A 17,815-nucleotide genomic window follows, 5' to 3' on the forward strand; every position below is an offset into this window, starting at 1 on the left:
CATAAAAACCTACTGCCAGCTAGCGTTTCGAAAGTGTTATTGCAGAGCAACACAAACAGCACGCAGAAGTATTAATCCACAACTATGCAGAAGGCAGGTGCCATGGGTCATGCCGATCATCCGACGCAGAAATATAAATCAGTCTTTAGGTGCAATAGTGAAAACACAGCTAAAAACTATTAGTCCATGACTGCAGAAATAGCTAATATAATCTGCAGATTCTGCCTGGCCCATATGTAGCAAAAGCAGCACAATATATAGGATAATGCAAAAAGTTGTCCATTTTTTCCAGTATTGAAAGCAGCATTCAATAAGGGAAACAGTCCAACTCATTAGCATGAACAAATTTGTAGTGTAAAAGCTCATACATAAAAGCCCAAAAGCGATGTATGCGTGTTTATACAGTGACACATTTGCATCTGCGAATCACACAGAATAAACATCTCTCCACTCCTTTGTAATTCCTGGAGGAAAAGCATCCATCATCATCTAAGCTTAACCCATGACCCCACCCAAATACACTTTCAAACGTTTTCTCTTTCCTCCCTCTCTTTGTACCAAACCAGTGGTCTTTCAAACTGAAACCTAACACTCTTAATTATACACGGGTAGATTTCTTTCCTGACAAAAATAGTTTCCTGTGACCAAATGTATACCCACCAACTGCTTTCAAAGCCAGAGTGGTGTGTAGAAAAGAGACAACCTGTTAAATGACCAAGGCAGGCATGGGAATTAAGGAGGGAATTCATTCACTTTTATTGAACTTTTTTTCTGCACAGGGACTAAACAACTTCTTGATATACATGGGAAGTTTTTCAAATCAACCTGTTGGTCATGAACTAGCCTAAGCTACTCTTTAAAATAGCTTTTTGATTATACATGTGTGGTATTCAATTACGAAAAGCCATTAAAACAGACTTCAGTCAGATTAAAATAGAATTTTGTAATACTTTGTTTTACTGGTGCAGCTCAATAGATTTAGAGGATAATAAAACTGATTTATTTGCATCTTACTTGCGTTCCTGCCAAAGTAACCGTCACAAATGTGACACACGCACTTTATTTAGCAAGAAAGCTGCCAAGCACATAAATGTGAATGATAGGAAGCTTTGGTTTATGCCAGCAATGGCAGCGAAGTTTGCTGAAGCATAAAGTGCTGATTTGGAAAGGCTAACAGTGAAGGGTAATAAGCTTCTGCAAATGACTGTTAAATGGCTCAAACAGGAAAAACCTCAGCCAGCTCAACACAAAAAAATTGCCCCAAGGCTGCATCCAAAACCCCAACAAACGAAAAAAAAAAATCTAGTATTAGCCTGTTATTCTCTTGTTAGCCCACATCAAACAAAACCAAACCTTGAACCAGAACTTTTATATTTTACATTAGCTTGGGCTCTTTTGGCCGTTTAAGTCAACGTCTTGAAACAATTAGTTTCTACCATTGCTAATGAGCAACAATGGTGTATGTCCATCTGAGCCAGACACTCAGATTACATACAATTATTTATTGTGTTACACCCTGTCTACACCAGACCCAATGCAACAACTGGTGTGCCCAGTGTAGACACAGTGTTATGGTCAGGTGCACTAACCCTTTGACAGGAGAGGGCAATGAAGTGGATCGTGGATGCTAGGACTGTGTGATTAATCAAAATTTAATTGCAATCGCGATGTGAAATGTTGCGATTAGCTAAATCGCAAGAGACTGCGATTATATATATATATATATATATATATATATATATATATATATATATATATATATATATATATTTAACTTCCCCCACCCAGAGCAAATGTGTGACTGCCGTCTAACTAGCCAATTGAGTGGGCACATTTTCTTTCTGCCCAATCAGAATTGCGCACCCGCAATAAAAAACAAAAAACAGGAAAGCGTGGACGAGTGGGATGATGGCATCAGTCACTCCAGTAGCATAAATAGACAAATTAATATCAAAGAAAAACAGCACGTCAGTAATATGGGAATATCTTGTTTTCAAAGTCACAGACACCAAACAAAACCAGGTTATTTCTAAGAGCTGTCGCAGAATTGTTGCCACAGCACAAGGAAATACAACAACCAGCACTTAAAAAAGCATTGCAGGGGGCTATATGAGGAGCGTCTTGCTAAAAAGTCAACTAAAAATACTGCCAGTGACACTCAATCTAGTAGCAAACAACAGTGAAATTTCAGAGAAGGTTGCAAATATAAGTTAATGTTTTTAAGTTCCTTTTTTTAAATAACACTCACTGCATTTTAGCAGTACAAAGCTACAATACAGATTATTGAGCTGAAGCTTCACTACAAAATTAAATCGCAAATCGAAATCGCAATGTGTCAAAAAATTCTCAATTAGATATTTCCCCAAATCGCATAGCCCTAGTGGATGCAGTAAATGCACATGGAGTTGACCTTGAGCGCACTTGAAAACAAAATTTTGCAGATTTTTCACTTACACTCTATATAAATCTAATTAAAGAGACCTTTAGGCTGCTGTTCATATTAATAATAAATCTATATTAATATAGTTGCGCAAACCAACATCTAATATAATGTATTGTCTTGTAGCAGCTATATGTTCTATATCCCTTCCATGTAAGAGGAATATAAATAAACTTCAATTAATCCTCTTGACTTGGCTTGATCTATTTATAAATGTTTCATTTTTTATAAACTGTTTGTTTTGAAGAGCTTTTAAAACACAGTAGTATTTTCAAATGTTTTCTGCAAGATCCTCACCCACACTAAAATGTCTTAAAATGCTAAAGTAAAATAAAACTGTCTTTACCAAACAACAACAGCAAGAAAGCATTTGACCATTGCATCGTCGAAGAAAATAAATCTAAGTAAAGACTATAGAACACTCGTCACTCGTATAGTTTAGAACAAGGAAAAGTGTAACGGTCAATATGGCGAATGAAGCCTCACCTACTAATACAATAGCCAATCATTGATCACTATAGACTGACGTTTCTCCCGGGGAGGGATTTTGGCCAGATGTGTGCTTTTACGGCAGTTTTGTGGTCAACATATGCACTGGAACAAATGCAGGCGAGTATTTGCTTCACAGTCAAAATAAATATATTCAAACAAAGATTGAAATCTCTACTTTTAAATGAACCAACTACACTTAAAAATTTTTTTTTTTTTTTTGGTTTTCTAATCCATATCAAAAGAACGCAATCCATCCTGTCAAACGCACATCACTTGACAGCAACTACTCAAACGCCCACAGACTTTTAAACAAAGAGTCGTTGTCATTTCAGGAGGAGATTCACCATTGGGAGTCAAGACCATGTTGTGAATTACTTATTAGTTGTGAATTACAGAAGGTCAGTGCGATCTGATGAAGCATTATCCAGAGGATGATATCGTGTAGAATGGCCATAAATGAGGTTGGTGTCGTGATCTCATTTGATTCAAACATTTAGAAACAAAACTAAAGAGACAGTTGTTGTTTAATTTTATCGGTGATTCCAAATATGTAATGTAATTGTAAGTTTGGTAAACAGTTTTGGAGAATTTCCCCATTCAGACAGAATGCCTGAGAGGCGTTTCAAAGATGGCCACCGGGTGAAATGGCTTGCCTTAAAGGAACTTTGGTATGTACTAAATAATTGAGACATTATCTTTATTATCATTCTATTCAACTGGAATGCGAGCAAAACAAATGACAGTACACATCCTGCTGGACATGACTGTCTCACATGACTAATTAAATATGTATCTTTCATTGTCCACACTATAATGCGATAACAGCATTTTCAAAATTATACACTTTGGAGAATGGACAGCCCAATTCATGCTGCACAGACAGATGGCAACAAAAGCGGACATCTTAGACATTCCATGACCAAACAAGCACTAATTTAGCATGTTCAACCTGCAAAAACAAGCTACAACTGATCCCAATGTGGTAATACACTGATCCGGACAAAACCAGACCAAGTGTCTGTTTGCATCTGTTGATGCAGTGTGAAATGTAAATAGGCATTTAGTTCTCTTTGCTAAATAATGTAAAAATTATTAATTCTGCTATTAATTATAACAGTTGCATTGAGGAAGACCTTCAAGTAAAAAGGTTTGTTACCACTTATATAAAGCAGACCACACTTGCATTTGTCATTCATCTACTAACTAAAGACAAAATCTTACTGACTCATCATATCTAACAAAATATCTCTTAAGAGCTGTTTTCAAAAAGATGATTTGTACAGAAATAACTATTTTCATCTACACTAAGGGATAATACTTTTCTGGTCATTTCAAGTAAGCATCTTCTGCCACTTTAAATCCTCAAACCCTTTAAAACAAGATTGACTTTCCATGTTTTGGCTACCCACAAAAGGTTATAAAAGTCATTTCATCTTATTTATCTGTGATGCTAATGTCAAATTATTCAACTTTACAGTTTTATCATTGTCGTCATTGGTGTGAATAGCCCTTCAAAGTAAAATCAGGTCAAAGGAAGCATTTCTGTTGAACAGAGGAATAATCACACAGCCTGTGGTTTAGAATTACCAAACGTGGGAGCACGAGGAGGCCATGCATCCAGAGAAAGAAAACATCGCCCTTTAGCAGAACAGGTGGCCTCGGCTCAAAGAATCAGAAATGCAACTGTCAAACCACACTGGAATACAGACAAACACCAGGAAAGGAACTCATCCATGAAGAATGAAACCAAGTACCGACTTGTGTCAAAGGAGAAGACATGTTTTGCGCATCTGGGAGTACGTTTTTGAATGTTAAGTCATCGTGGTGACCTCACAGATAATTGTCACCATCTAAACTCATACACAAAGCAAAAAAAGAACAACAAATAAGGCAATGGCCTTTGCACATCAAAAACATACCATGCATTTTGAAATGACTGCAAGGTGTGTGAAAGTGAATACACTTAGAGAAGTGTTGACAGCTACATTTAACAAAGCACTTTCAGTACTAAAGACGAACGCTGAGAAACAAGAGTCCGGTTGAGAAATCCTGCACTGAAGTCATCCACTACTTCAATTTTAATAAGTACAAAACAATTGACCAAAACAGTTACTCCACATTGGGTTAAACATTCCAATGTGAGACCACACAAGCTCCTGTCAAAGCATGAAGGAAACACTTCAGGCAGTGAATTTCTACCTATTCCAACCATATAAAAGAAAAGACGGTCTCATGCACTTACAGAAGAGCGAAGAGTTAAAGTTGGCTCCATTCGTGAGTATTATTAGTCCTCAGCGCTCCTGTAGACACCCAGTGTAAATAAACATGTCCATTCAGCCGCACGCTCTGTGAGTTCACAGGATGAAGCTGAAGTCAGTGTGTCTGTCTTTGGAGTTCCAGCTCGGTCCCTGCGTTCAGCCTGTCTGACTTTCCCTCCTGCGCTCCGTCCCTTTTCCCTCCTCCCGTCTCCTTTCACTCTGTGCTTCAGACAGATTCCTCCTCCCACAAAGACTCCTCTAGTAATAAACCCTGACTCCCTCAGACCTACCCAAAAACGCTGTGATGTCATGTTGATTTGAGACTTGAGATATATATATATTTTGAGACTTTTAAATTTATGACTTTCTCACTTGGGAAAGTTTTGATCAGAGCTCTTGTTGTGTGGGTGTTTAAAAATCATGCTACTTACTCAAACCGAAATTGGGCACTTCTCTCGGAGATGCTCTTAAATTAAATGGCTGTAAAAAAAAAAAATCTGAATTCCTTGTTTCACAATAGAGTTTCACTTTAAAAGGTCTTTGCAATTTTTATTCTTGGATTTGCAGCAGTTGGTGACAGAGCTAATCGTTCAGTAAAGGCACAGACACACAAGCGAAATGTTGTCAAAGTACATGGGCAAAAAGAAGTTTCCTTATTTCTCAATAGTACAGTAATGTGTGAATCAGTTTCAAATAGGGCTGCTCGATATTAGAAAAATCTGATATTGTGATATTTTATTTTTGCAATATTGCATATAAATACAGTTTCACAAGATATTTTGAATAGCTAGATTTGGTTTTCTGGGGAGTTTAATAGCATTCAGGTACAGCAATTAAATAACCACAATGCAAAAAATGCTTTTCTTACTTTGTTTTTGTCTCGTTTGTAGTCCAAATATCCAAAAATTAGTTTGTAATAAATTTCGTTTTCAGTGTTAGAAGAAATAAGCCACAATTAAGAGATTTTTCTTAAAACAAGCTAAATGATCCGCAGTGGGGTACGTGAAATAAGACTTTTTTTTGCATAAATCATATAAATTCCATATAAATAGAGTGATTAAATACAATTTTTCTGCTCCTGGTCGACTATAATTCACACTCAACATTACATACCTTTGCGGTGGCTATTGCAGATGTGCACGTTGCCATATCTATGCGGAAACGATATTATTGTGTAAGCATGGGACAATAACCGTTTTCAAGGTACACCCCAGTTTGGAATAATCCAAAACAGTCAAAATGTTCTGCTATAACTTTCCTATGGTATTTAAGATTTTTTTTTTTTTTTTTTTAGGACAAAAGCAGCAAAGATATCAAAAAATGCCATTTGAAATTGTAAAGAAATCAGTGTTTTTGGAACTAATGAAAACAGCAAGTCAGTGACTCATTTAAATTACTCAGCGTGACATGTTTATTGTTTCAAAATACTTAAAATGTTTCTAAAAAAGAAAATATATTGTGTTTAAATAGGAATTTTTTTTTTTTTTACCCAAACATTTAAAAAGAATATATTTTAGAATATATTTTTATTCGAATATTGTGAAACCGTGATGTTTTTATCCAAGGTTATCATACCATCAGAATCATAAACCAGCCTATTGTGCAGTCCTAGTTTCAAACTAAGTAGCTTTTTGTTTGTCAGTGCAACGTGCACTTCAATCAGTTTCTAAATCTGCAGAGAAAAATAATATTCTGCATGAAATTTGCATTTGCATGCATTCCTCATGAAGTTATGAAAACTTGAGAATGTGACCACATGCAGCATGCTGATAGAAATTCCCTTGCAAAAATAATAGAAAAATAAATATTACTCCATTAGTGATCAATACGTAGAAATCTGCTCATTTTTAGCCCATCATTAAGTCTATTCATTTACTTGTGTAAATGTGTGTAAATTTGTATTTATTCAGTTTTTAAATTAATTTCGGTAATATTATTGACTAATATGAAAATGTTCATATGATTTATTTAGAATACAGTTTGTAAAGTAATATTTTCTGTTTTTTAGTAGATTTATTATATGAGACTTGCTTAGTTTACCAAATAAGTGGATCTAATTGGATTTGCATTGTAAACATCAAATAAAAGTTAAAAAAGCTATAATTTTTTATGTCATATAAAGTTTTTAGTTACGATACTCACAAAATCATTCCGCATAAATCTGCTGATTTTTTTTTAAATTCTGCACAGAAATAGTAAAAAAAAGTCCGCAGATTCTGTCTGACACTAGTTATGAGAAATAAAACTTTACATTTCAGCATAGTAAAGTGTACCAGCTGGGTTTCTTCATATATGTACAAAATAGATTTGTGATTTCCAGATATAAAACCTTATATTTCCTTGTTTTTCATAAATGATGGTCACTCTTTATGTCTGTTTACAAATATGAAATCAATGAAGAACATTAAAAAAAACTTGTGATGACTAAACTTTATAACCTCACTCGACCTTCACATTTTTTATATGTAATAAAATGCATAAACCATTTATGAAATAATAAAGAATTTGTTGTAAGAATAAGTACAGGCTTTCATAACACATAAAACACTACATCTGTAAATGCTAATAATATTATGAATTTAAGGAGCAGCAAAAATGCATAGCATTTGCCACCCCTTCTCTAAGGTCCACAGAGCGAGGGTGATCACCAGAACAGAAAAGTCCCAATGTAAAATGAGAAAATATGATGTTTTAAAATATGGAAAAACTGTCTTTATGCTGTTTTCATGTTTTTATATTATTTGTTTCTATTTTATTTATACTTGTCTCTTTTATTCCTGATAATGTAAAGCACTTTGAATTGCCACTGTGTATGAAATGTGCTATATAAATAAACTTGCCTGGCCTTAGCCAACCAGCATTCATCTTTTTATCACATAAGATTTTAGCCAAATGCATCTAGGGACATGAAAACTAAATGGCCTCATAGCCACAATCAACTTTATAACCTGAGAATTGATGAAAACATTATGCAATGCACTTACAGCCTAAGATACTGCCAATGTGAGGATGGACAAAGCACAAATATGAGTTGTTTAAAATCCTTGCGACTCCATTTGATGTTGAATTTGGTAAAATGTCCACATTTAAGTGAAATAAAGTATTAAAAATAGAACAGTTAAATAAAAATAAAAAAGACTAAAAAGTTACCGAGCAGGGGTTGTCCAATATCAAACAAAAACATCAACTACAACTGTCCTCATTTAGGTATCATATATACGTATATATTCTGTAAGTTATTTATCTGCCTAAAGTATTTCGGAGTATAAACCGTCAACATCGTATGGAACTTCCACAGCACCAAAATTTTATCAATACAAGCAAACCTACAGCTGTTGTAAATCAGGTGTAAATCCCCAATCGCATGGGAAATAAATCTACTACGTGCTATAAAACTATCAACGACATCAACACACAGTTGCGTCCATAAGGGTTTGATATTAGTTTTGATGATGAAGTCCAAACTTGGGACCATCTTCAACAGAATACAAGCCTGCTAAAAAGTGTGCAGTGGAGTTTCACAACCTCTTTGTGCGCAGGATTCTACAACACACTTTTTTAATCAGCAGTGGCAGCAGTGATCTTCTGTGCGGTTGTGTGCTGGAAACGGCATCAAGAGCTGCCAAAACACTCTACGGCTTAATCAAGATGCCTGGCTCAGATTTAGTGCTAAGAGAAGGGCTGTCTGAAAGGTGGATGCGCTCCAAACTCCCGGCCATCATGAAGGATGCCTCTCATTTACTTCATAAAACACAAACTTTCATGGTGTCCTAAAGTTTACTTCCTCTATTGCTGATATCAGGACATACAGATCTGGCACAGAGTTGCGTCAAACTGTGAATTTGCATTCTATTAGTGTACAGAAGGGATTGTTTAAGCAAATTTACAATGGCTGAGGTTAGACTGAACAAGAGAGAAATAAGAAAACAACAATTATGCATTGTTCTCTGTTTTGTTGATCTTTCTACTTCGCAAAAGCAACATTAAAGTACATTTTCTGAATGGGCCTTCATTTAGATGTTATCTGGCAACATGCTTAGACCAAGCATTTTCCAACCAAACAAACCTCTCTATTTCACATGCCCTCCCTCTCGCTCTTGTTCTCCTGTTGAGCACCAGCATGACTGATGTTCTCATAACCACACTTTCCAGTCTGCCTGACCACCAGAGGAGCATTGGGTCCATGAAAAAGGCTGCCTTGAGTTCCAGGAAAAGCCAAAGGGAAATCCTACTCCTCTCAGATTCCACACTTGGAGAGGCGACAAACCTTTTCCAGCTTCAAACCTCAAGAAATTCGCTAGGTTAAAACCCATGTGACTCCATAAGCGTGCACAACATAATATTTAAAGGTATAAATTGTACTCATCAATCTTAATCTATGGAGTGCATAGAGTAGAATTAGTAGCAACAATTTTGATTTCGGCTTCTAATGATTATGAAAATCATTAATCGAGATAAAAAGATTATTTCGTCATATACCGCCCTCTTTCCAGATGTACACATTTGTTGCTCTGCAAAGCTCAGTTTTACAAGAAAATGACTAAAAGCATGTACTGTGATGTAACTTTTGCAGCGTGGGATGCACATCATTCATGGTTCGAATCATGTTTTTAAAAGCGCGAATGAGACCGCATGCCGCAGCATTCAGCATTCGGTCTCATTCGCACACTAGCCGAGCAGGGCACACACATCTAATGTCATCTTAATGTGAGCGCTTTAATGGTCAAATATGTGTCAAAAAGCAGTGTTTAGTAATTATTCATATTAACCCTCATTTGTGTAATAATCAAATGAGTTGAGAATCAAAAGACGTGTGAAAGAGAAACCAATGAAGTGACAGCGCGCAATATTCCTGCAGTTTTTGCAACGCAATTTGTAACTTGGTTTTTATCATTATTAATCAAACAACAAAAGGAGAAAATCCCTCTCTGCTCTTGACTGAAGGACTTTTGTAGCAAAAGTTTTATTCTTACAGTGAAGATGCTTAAAGAACAGTTTGTTTCATATTTTTATTCAATAGTATTTATTTCCCTTTCCTTATTTACAGGGAGGAAAATAACTGCATGCAGTTGACGTCAGAATTATAAGCTCTCCTGAATTATTAGCAACCCTTTTCCCCCTAATTTCTGTTTAATGGAAAGGAGATTTTTTTCAACCTATTTCTAATGATAATAGTTTTAATAACTCATTTTTAATAACTGATTTCTATGATAGTACATAATATTGTCAAAATACAAGCATTCAGATTCAAAGTGTGATTCAAAGGCTTAATTAGGGTAATTAGGCAATTCATTGTATAACAGTAGTTTCTTCTGCAGACAATCAAACAATTTATTGCTTAAGGGGGCTAATAATATTGACCTTTAAAAATATTTAAACCAGCTTTTATTCTAGCTAAAATAAATTAAATAACACTTTCTCTGGAAGAAAAAATATTATAGTAAATGCTGTGAAAAATTCCTGAATCTGTTAAACATCAGGGAAATATTTATATATAAAAAAAACTTCACAGGAGCACAAATAATTTTGACTTCAACTGATAATCGTTTTGAATAATCGTGATTACAATTATGACCAAAATAATCGTGATTATGATTTTCCCATAATGGAGCAGCTCTACACCACAGGTAGTTGGTAGATTTGTGTAAAAGGCCTGCCGCCACGGCTGGAAAAAATCCTAGAGGAAACACTGCGTGTATACTAAGTAACAAACAAACTTTTTACACATATGCAGCAAGGACAAAAGTATTGAACACGACATCTATGTGGGTAAACACATTTTTAAATTAGTACAGCACATCAGTAAAAAGAGTGTAGTGGGGGTTGAAGACTACCCAGACACATAAAGGATTCTGCACATTTGAGTGAGGATACTAATGGTACCATTACTGTCATGCAGAATGTCACATGTTTATAATAGTTTCATGGTTATCCTTGTCTATTGAAAAACACGACTGTGCTTGAGAATAATGGAAACTCACAAAGGCCACTTTGTGCATTTAGAGAGAAAAGAAAAAAGTATCACGTGTGAAAAGAGGAGGAATAAAAAATATGACTACAGCTTAATACAGACTGACTGACTGACCGTTTACTGACAACTAAACAACTACACATACCTATATCTCTTTTTTCATGATCAGACATGTGCGGCTTCTGCTCTGCATCAGATATAAAACTTGGAAAAAACTGTGATTTAACTGCATTATGTGTGTGCATTGGAGGCAAAGAGGAAGGTGCTATAATCTTACCTCAAGATCATTAAGTGAATGAGCCAGACTGAGTCGTTTAGCGGGACCTGACGGTCTTCGAACAGAAGAGCGTCCCCTTGTGAGAGCCCAAAATAAAGATCCCTGAGAAGAGATTAAGCAGAGTTAATTACAGCAAATATACATGCCATAAGTAATCTGAATAACATTTTAGTCATAACTAATCTGCCCTACAAGACAATGGCATTTCTCCCTAAGAAATTGTGCATTATTATTGTGTATAAATTGTGCAGAATTATCAAACCCCTTTTGAATTTTTTCTTTCTTTTTTAAATGTTTCCCAAATGTTTAACAGAGCAAGAAAATTTTCACAGTATATCTGTTAATATTTTTTCTTCTGGAGAAAGTCTTATTTGTTTTATTTAAGCTAGAATAAAAGCAGGTTTTAATTTTTTGAAAAAAAATTTTAAGGTAAAAATTGTTAGCCCCTTTAAGCTATATGTTTTTTTCGATAGTCTACAGAACAAATCTAATAACCCAAGCCTGCCTAGTTAACCTAATTAACCTAGTTAAGCCTTTAAATGTCACTTTAAGCTAAACAGAAGTGTCTTGAAAAATATCTAGTCACATATTATTTACTTTCATTATGGCAAAGATAAAATAAATCAGTTATTAGAAATGAGTTACTAAAACTACCGTATTATGTTAAGAAAACTGAAATGGAAAAAAAAGAATAAACAGGGGGGCTAATAATTCTGACTTCAAATATGTGTAAATATTGTTATTTTTTCATTTCAGGTCACACTAAATAAATGTTGAGTTTAAGAAAATAATACAAATAATAATGAGAAGAAGACAATAATATTAAGATATAATATTTAGTTTATTTATTAATTGGAAAAATGTGTATTATTTATGTTTCTCACAATTATTTTTGCACTCAATGACAATGAAACAATATTTAAACCATATTTTGATATTGTATTTTCACAAAAGCTATTTGAAACATTAGGCATGGGTATTTGTTATGTTTCCTAAAAAGGATGCTCTGGGGCGCGTTCCTGAAAACCATTGTTAGACAATTAAGGTTGCAGCAAGTAACGTTGTAACAAACATCGTTGATTTGGCGTTTCCTAAATCTATCGTTCCAATGAACATTCGTAAACTGCGTCGCAAGCTTGTATGCTTGCAACTACACCGCTGGAGCTGTAGTTAGAAACATATTACTGGCTGTGTTCTATTCCCAGTTATCCCCCTATGCCTTATTCCTTTATAACATTCTGACATTTAATCTCGGAATTATTTTTTCAAAAAGTCGTCACTCTTAGGTGTAATTAGCTTTCAAAGTACTTTTACAGTTCAGTTTTAGCGAACTTCATGTTTACAATTGAGCTCCCTTTGCAGTGCACTTTGAAAACATTGATGTCATTTTGAACACAGCCTCATGACGAAAGCCATAGGTGACCTATTATTTAAAAGCAGGATTTGTTACGTCTCCAAAGCTTGTGAAAACATAGAAAAAAAACATAGCACACGTTAATGCTTTTAAGTTATCATCATCATCATCATCATCATTAGTATTATTAATATTATTGTTAAAGTAGGATTTTTTTAATTTCCTAATAAATAATAAATATTAAATTTCATTTCTTAATAAATAGACTCATTATTTATTTATTTATACAATTCACATATGATATTAGAATTTGTGCTAGCTTTTGTAAGTGATTTTATGTTTTAGAATAAAATATGTAATGTTCTCAAAAATATTTATTAAGGAAACATAGGCCCTATATGTGCCTTTGACATATATTTCAATTAATATGGAAAAACTAGTGCATGTTTTTACAAAAATTAATATTGCTAAATGTGTGTGCCTGTAAAATAATATAATTTGCACAAAGAAATTATGACTTTATTAGTGATTTTTCTGTTTTATCTATACTTTTCTGTAAAGCTGCTTCTGACCATTACATGTCCACACTAAGTTATTAGAGACCTGTTTAAGGAATTCTATGCAACATCTTTAATTTATTCTCCGAGGTAAGGCAAGATCTTAACTTAAATACCATACTTGGAATAAAAATTTGGTTTATTTATGCATTATAAAGCTTAAAGCATCAGAATTGGAACTTGGCATTGGTCGATCACAATAACAAGGAATTGGTATTCTGCATGGGCTGCAAAAATCCTGATCGGAGCAACCCTATTTTCTGTGTAAATAAAATCATTTTTTGTACATTTCATTTGTCACCAAAATGAGGAGCCTTGCCACATATTTTACAATTTTAACCACTATCACACCACTGACATTAAAATTGATTAAAAGATACATTATTAACATTTCAATTTAATTTAGCAATTATGCTTTCTATCTAAAATGATTACTTTTCCAAAAAAAAAATTATACAAAACGAGGCTTCAAAATTAAATCTGGAGAGCTAAACATGTCAGTGAGAGGCAGATGACCCAGCAATAACTCATCTCAAATAATATTCTTCTGTTCCATTACATGGCTGACAAATTGTTGCTAGGTGACTCCCAACATTGTTAACAAAGCTAAAGCTGATCCATCCGGTGTAATCATATTGAACTGCACTAATCAACCCAATAGCTCCATCTGCTGTGCCTGATACTTGCAGCACCATCTGTTCTGTGGCTCATTGTATTAAGCCCTTTAACTTAGCATGGTGGCAATAAACCTGCCTTAACACTGACCTTGTGACTGACAGCTAAAGATTGTCTTTTTGATTGACATTACAATGCTAACATATACTTAACGAAGTAAAACAAGTAGATTTTTCCAAAACAAAACTGGATAAAAGCTAAAAATAAATGCATAAATAAAAAGATAATTGTACTGTATTTTAAAGCTATTTAGTTTTTACTAAGGCAAGCATCATAATTACTAATACTCATACTTAAAGTTAATGCTATTATACTAAACACCTAGCAACATTCCAGCAAACACCTAAAAACACCCTAGCATTGATGGGGGTTTGGGAGGAGGGAATATTGAACAATTTACCAAGCAATTTTGTGCTTAATATACATCTATTAGACATCTTAACATAGACAGTTTGGCTAAAACAAGGCCAAATTTGGGCTGTCAATCTAGTAGATGTCTAAGAGTAAATCTAAAATGACTAGTTTAGTTTCAGGCTATTCATAGATGTCTATTCAATTGAAGCCCAAATTTAACCTTGTTTAGCAAGGAAATCTATGTTTAGATGTCTTTTAAATGTCTTTTAGACACTTAAATTTTCACCTAAAAACTATGAGTAAAATATGCCTGCACAGACCCACTACAGCCCAAAATATTAAACCTGCAAGCGAAAACTAAAAGTCCATGTATCGACACCTAAATACCAGTTCAGATTCAGAAATTAAGTCATAAGAGATTTTCTTTCTGACCTTGTTTTCTCCATCCTTCTGCTTAGCTGCACTGCTGAAGAACCTGGATGTCAGCTCAAGCTGCGGGGTGAAGTTTATTCTCTGAGTATGTTCTAAAGGTTTGTATCTCAGAGTAGGGATTTGCTCCATTGCAGGTGGAAGGGTACTGCATTTACTTTTGGGATCATCGTTGTCCCCTTCCACTAAGCACTCAATGCTGTTGGGGCGAGATTTCTGCCAGCGAGCCTTTAAGCCAATGGAAGGTCTTCGTTGACCGGCTCTTTGTTTTGGAGGCAAGTTAGATTGCTTACTGAGAGGAACAGGAGTAAACGCTGAACCGTCCGCCCCGGCTGGGACACCTGATGGAGTCGCAGGTTGAGCGGATCCTGTTAGTGGCTCAGAAAGAAGGCATCTGCACTCTGGTTTGAGGAATGTACTATTCCTGTGCTGGGAATAATATGGTGGTGGTGGATTGCAAATGTTTGGAGATGTGAAGCTCCACTGACCAATGAGACTGTCTCTTTCCTCTGGTGAAGCATTTCCAATCCCGCTATCACTGCCGCTGCCACTGCCGCTGTTCCGTGCATTTTGGGATCCTTCGTCAGGATTCTCACTGTCAAGTTTAAGTCTTAGTTTTTCAATGTAATCTCCCATGTCTGCATAGAGGACGGATATGAAGTGTGAAATGGAGTGGGGGGTTTGAGGAAACTCCAAACAGCTTTGAGTGTCTGGATCTGGGGTGCAGGGAATCCCAAAGTGTCCGATGATGCTTTGGTGCTCCTTGTGTTCATAAAGCTCTGGGTCTATGAAAAAAACATGACATAATGTCTTCAAGGTACTTGTCTGCCTCCCGGTGTCTATATTTTTGGTTGAATCAATCGAGACAAGGCCAAAGAACCTGCTGTCTTCTGTGCAAATTACGCAAAGAGCCAGGTTTTCTGCTGGGTAAGATGCAAGAACAACATCTCGGTCATCGCAAAGTTGAACACAGTTGCATTTAACCTTCATTAAGACCAGCGAATGAGTCTTCTGCTCAATACCAATCTTACTAATGCATTGCCGGATGACCTGCAATGCATCCTCCTCAGTTTGTGACATTACTAGCTCCAGTTCCATGGAATTAATGTATCCGACAATCATTGCAACGTTCAGGATGCTGGAGTCAGATGCAAGGTCATTCTGACTCTGAAGGTCTGAAAACACAGAATCCTCACTCACTACTCGAGATGTTTCATCCTGTGAAAGAATATCGACATTCCCTTTGGATCTCTGCTGCTGCTGCAACCAGTAAGACACATCTGGTTCAGACAAAGGTCTTTGTTTTTTCTGCTTCTCCTGATGTGGGGTCATGGTGCCCTGATCTGAGATCTCAAAGACGGTATCAAAACTTCCAACCGACTGAAGAATTGGTTCCTTCAAATCCCTGCCATCAAGTTTACCTGGGAAAGGGTCCTTTATTCCAGGATTGAGCCACGGACGTTTACTCTTATTCTGACAACCCAGTTCCTCGTCACTGGAGCAGCAGGCCATGGGTGGTCGATCACCTGATGTGACCAGCAAACACAGTGACTTTGATGAAGTACCGATCAACTTCACCACAACATCATGTGATGCTTCAGACACATCTGTGTCATTTACACGCAAGACACGATCCCCAGGTAGTAGTCCTACACTGTGCGCCGGACTCCCTTTTATTATTCCTCTGAGAACACATGGTGCTTGACCGGCAATGGTGAATCCATAGCCAGCTCTGCCACGCTCCATTTCCACCCTGCGGACCGCCGGGCTGATGGGACGGTCCAAAAGCCTCATTGTTGAGTCAGGTTGCTTGACAACTCTCACTCTGATCCTGGTAATAGTAGAATTTTCTACTTGTATAGTAGTTTCGTTCAGATAAAATTCTATCCAGGGAAGATCATCTTGCTGTGCTGCTAAGGGTCAGACCTAAGGGGAGAAAAGTGACAAAGGTTAGAAGATGAGACTTTTCATTTGTTTGAGTAGATATTATGAAAGCAAACATAGACAAAGTGATAACAGAGACATGACAAACCCACACTAGACATTAAAGATTGCTCTAAAAGAGCACCACACCTGGCTTCTTATATTTCTATTATTTGGAGTAGAATCGGTAAAAACTGTGTTAAAAAATGACTATTTTTATTTTTATATTTATGCAAACTATATAAGAATATATACAAATTCTATAAGAATACTATGTAAATTATTGTTATGTGCTTGGGTAAAGATAATTTTTCTTTAATTGTGTAAACCACTCATGGTATTTATTAAAAAAATGTTGCACAAAATATTTAAAAAAACATCTGACAGCAATAAACAATATCAGTTGCTTTATATTCAGAAAAGTTGTAATACTTGATGGAAACCCCTGGTTTAGAATCTTAACAAATTGAAACATTTATAATTCTAACCAATTGTCACTTTATTAATAAAGGACAATACATTTATTTAAAATTTTTAAAAAATATCCGACCTTTCTAGAATAATCAAAGATTTACATTTCATTCAAACCCATACCTAATAAATCCATAAAAAAATTATCTTATTTCTTTGAATAGCATTATATATGGAGTGTGATGATGTATTACTGTGATATTGCTATTTGCTATTTGCTATTTATATAAATATGCATATTTATACTCTATTTAAAATTATTTAAACATATCATTACATATTTAAATGCATGTACCAATATTATATATGACCATAACCAATATTATATATGAAATAACAATATTCTCATAAATATTACTATTATGAAATAACTTCTTATTAATTCTTTTCACATTTTTAAAAATTCACCACATATTTTGTCAAAACGCATGATAGCCCAAGTAAACATACAAGTTTATTACAATGTTTATATATTAGGATATTTTAAGTAGCTTTTTAACACATTTGTTCAAATGTTTAAAAATATGGATTGTTTTAAAAAAGAAAAAGTTCAGAAGACTTGTGAAAGAAATACTTAGTGGAAACGCCTGATTTACAATCTCAACAAATTAAAA

At 35.2% G+C, this 17,815-nt stretch overlaps 1 protein-coding gene across 9 annotated transcripts in view; it reads right to left on the bottom strand.

Moving 5' to 3' along the window:
- rgs12a (regulator of G protein signaling 12a) overlaps positions 1-17,815 on the bottom strand; it is a 72,938-nt gene that overhangs the window by 54,294 nt on the left and 829 nt on the right. For 4 of the 9 annotated variants that reach the window (XM_087260679.1, XM_087260678.1, XM_087260677.1 and 1 more), the window contains exons 2-3: positions 14,811-16,733; positions 11,439-11,540 (exon numbers count right to left, since the gene is read on the bottom strand). In XM_087260679.1, coding sequence (XP_087116805.1) covers positions 11,439-11,540; positions 14,811-16,601 — 1,893 coding nt within the window. In that variant the 5' untranslated portion in view covers positions 16,602-16,733. Of the gene's footprint in view, positions 1-5,158; positions 5,358-11,438; positions 11,541-14,810; positions 16,734-17,815 lie in introns of those variants that run through there. The other 5 variants (XM_087260689.1, XM_087260688.1, XM_087260687.1 and 2 more) reach the window with 2 other exon arrangements.

Source organism: Danio rerio, chromosome 7 (assembly GCF_052040795.2).
Source record: "Danio rerio strain M-AB ecotype USA chromosome 7, GRCz13ab, whole genome shotgun sequence".
Lineage (NCBI taxonomy): Eukaryota > Metazoa > Chordata > Actinopteri > Cypriniformes > Danionidae > Danio > Danio rerio.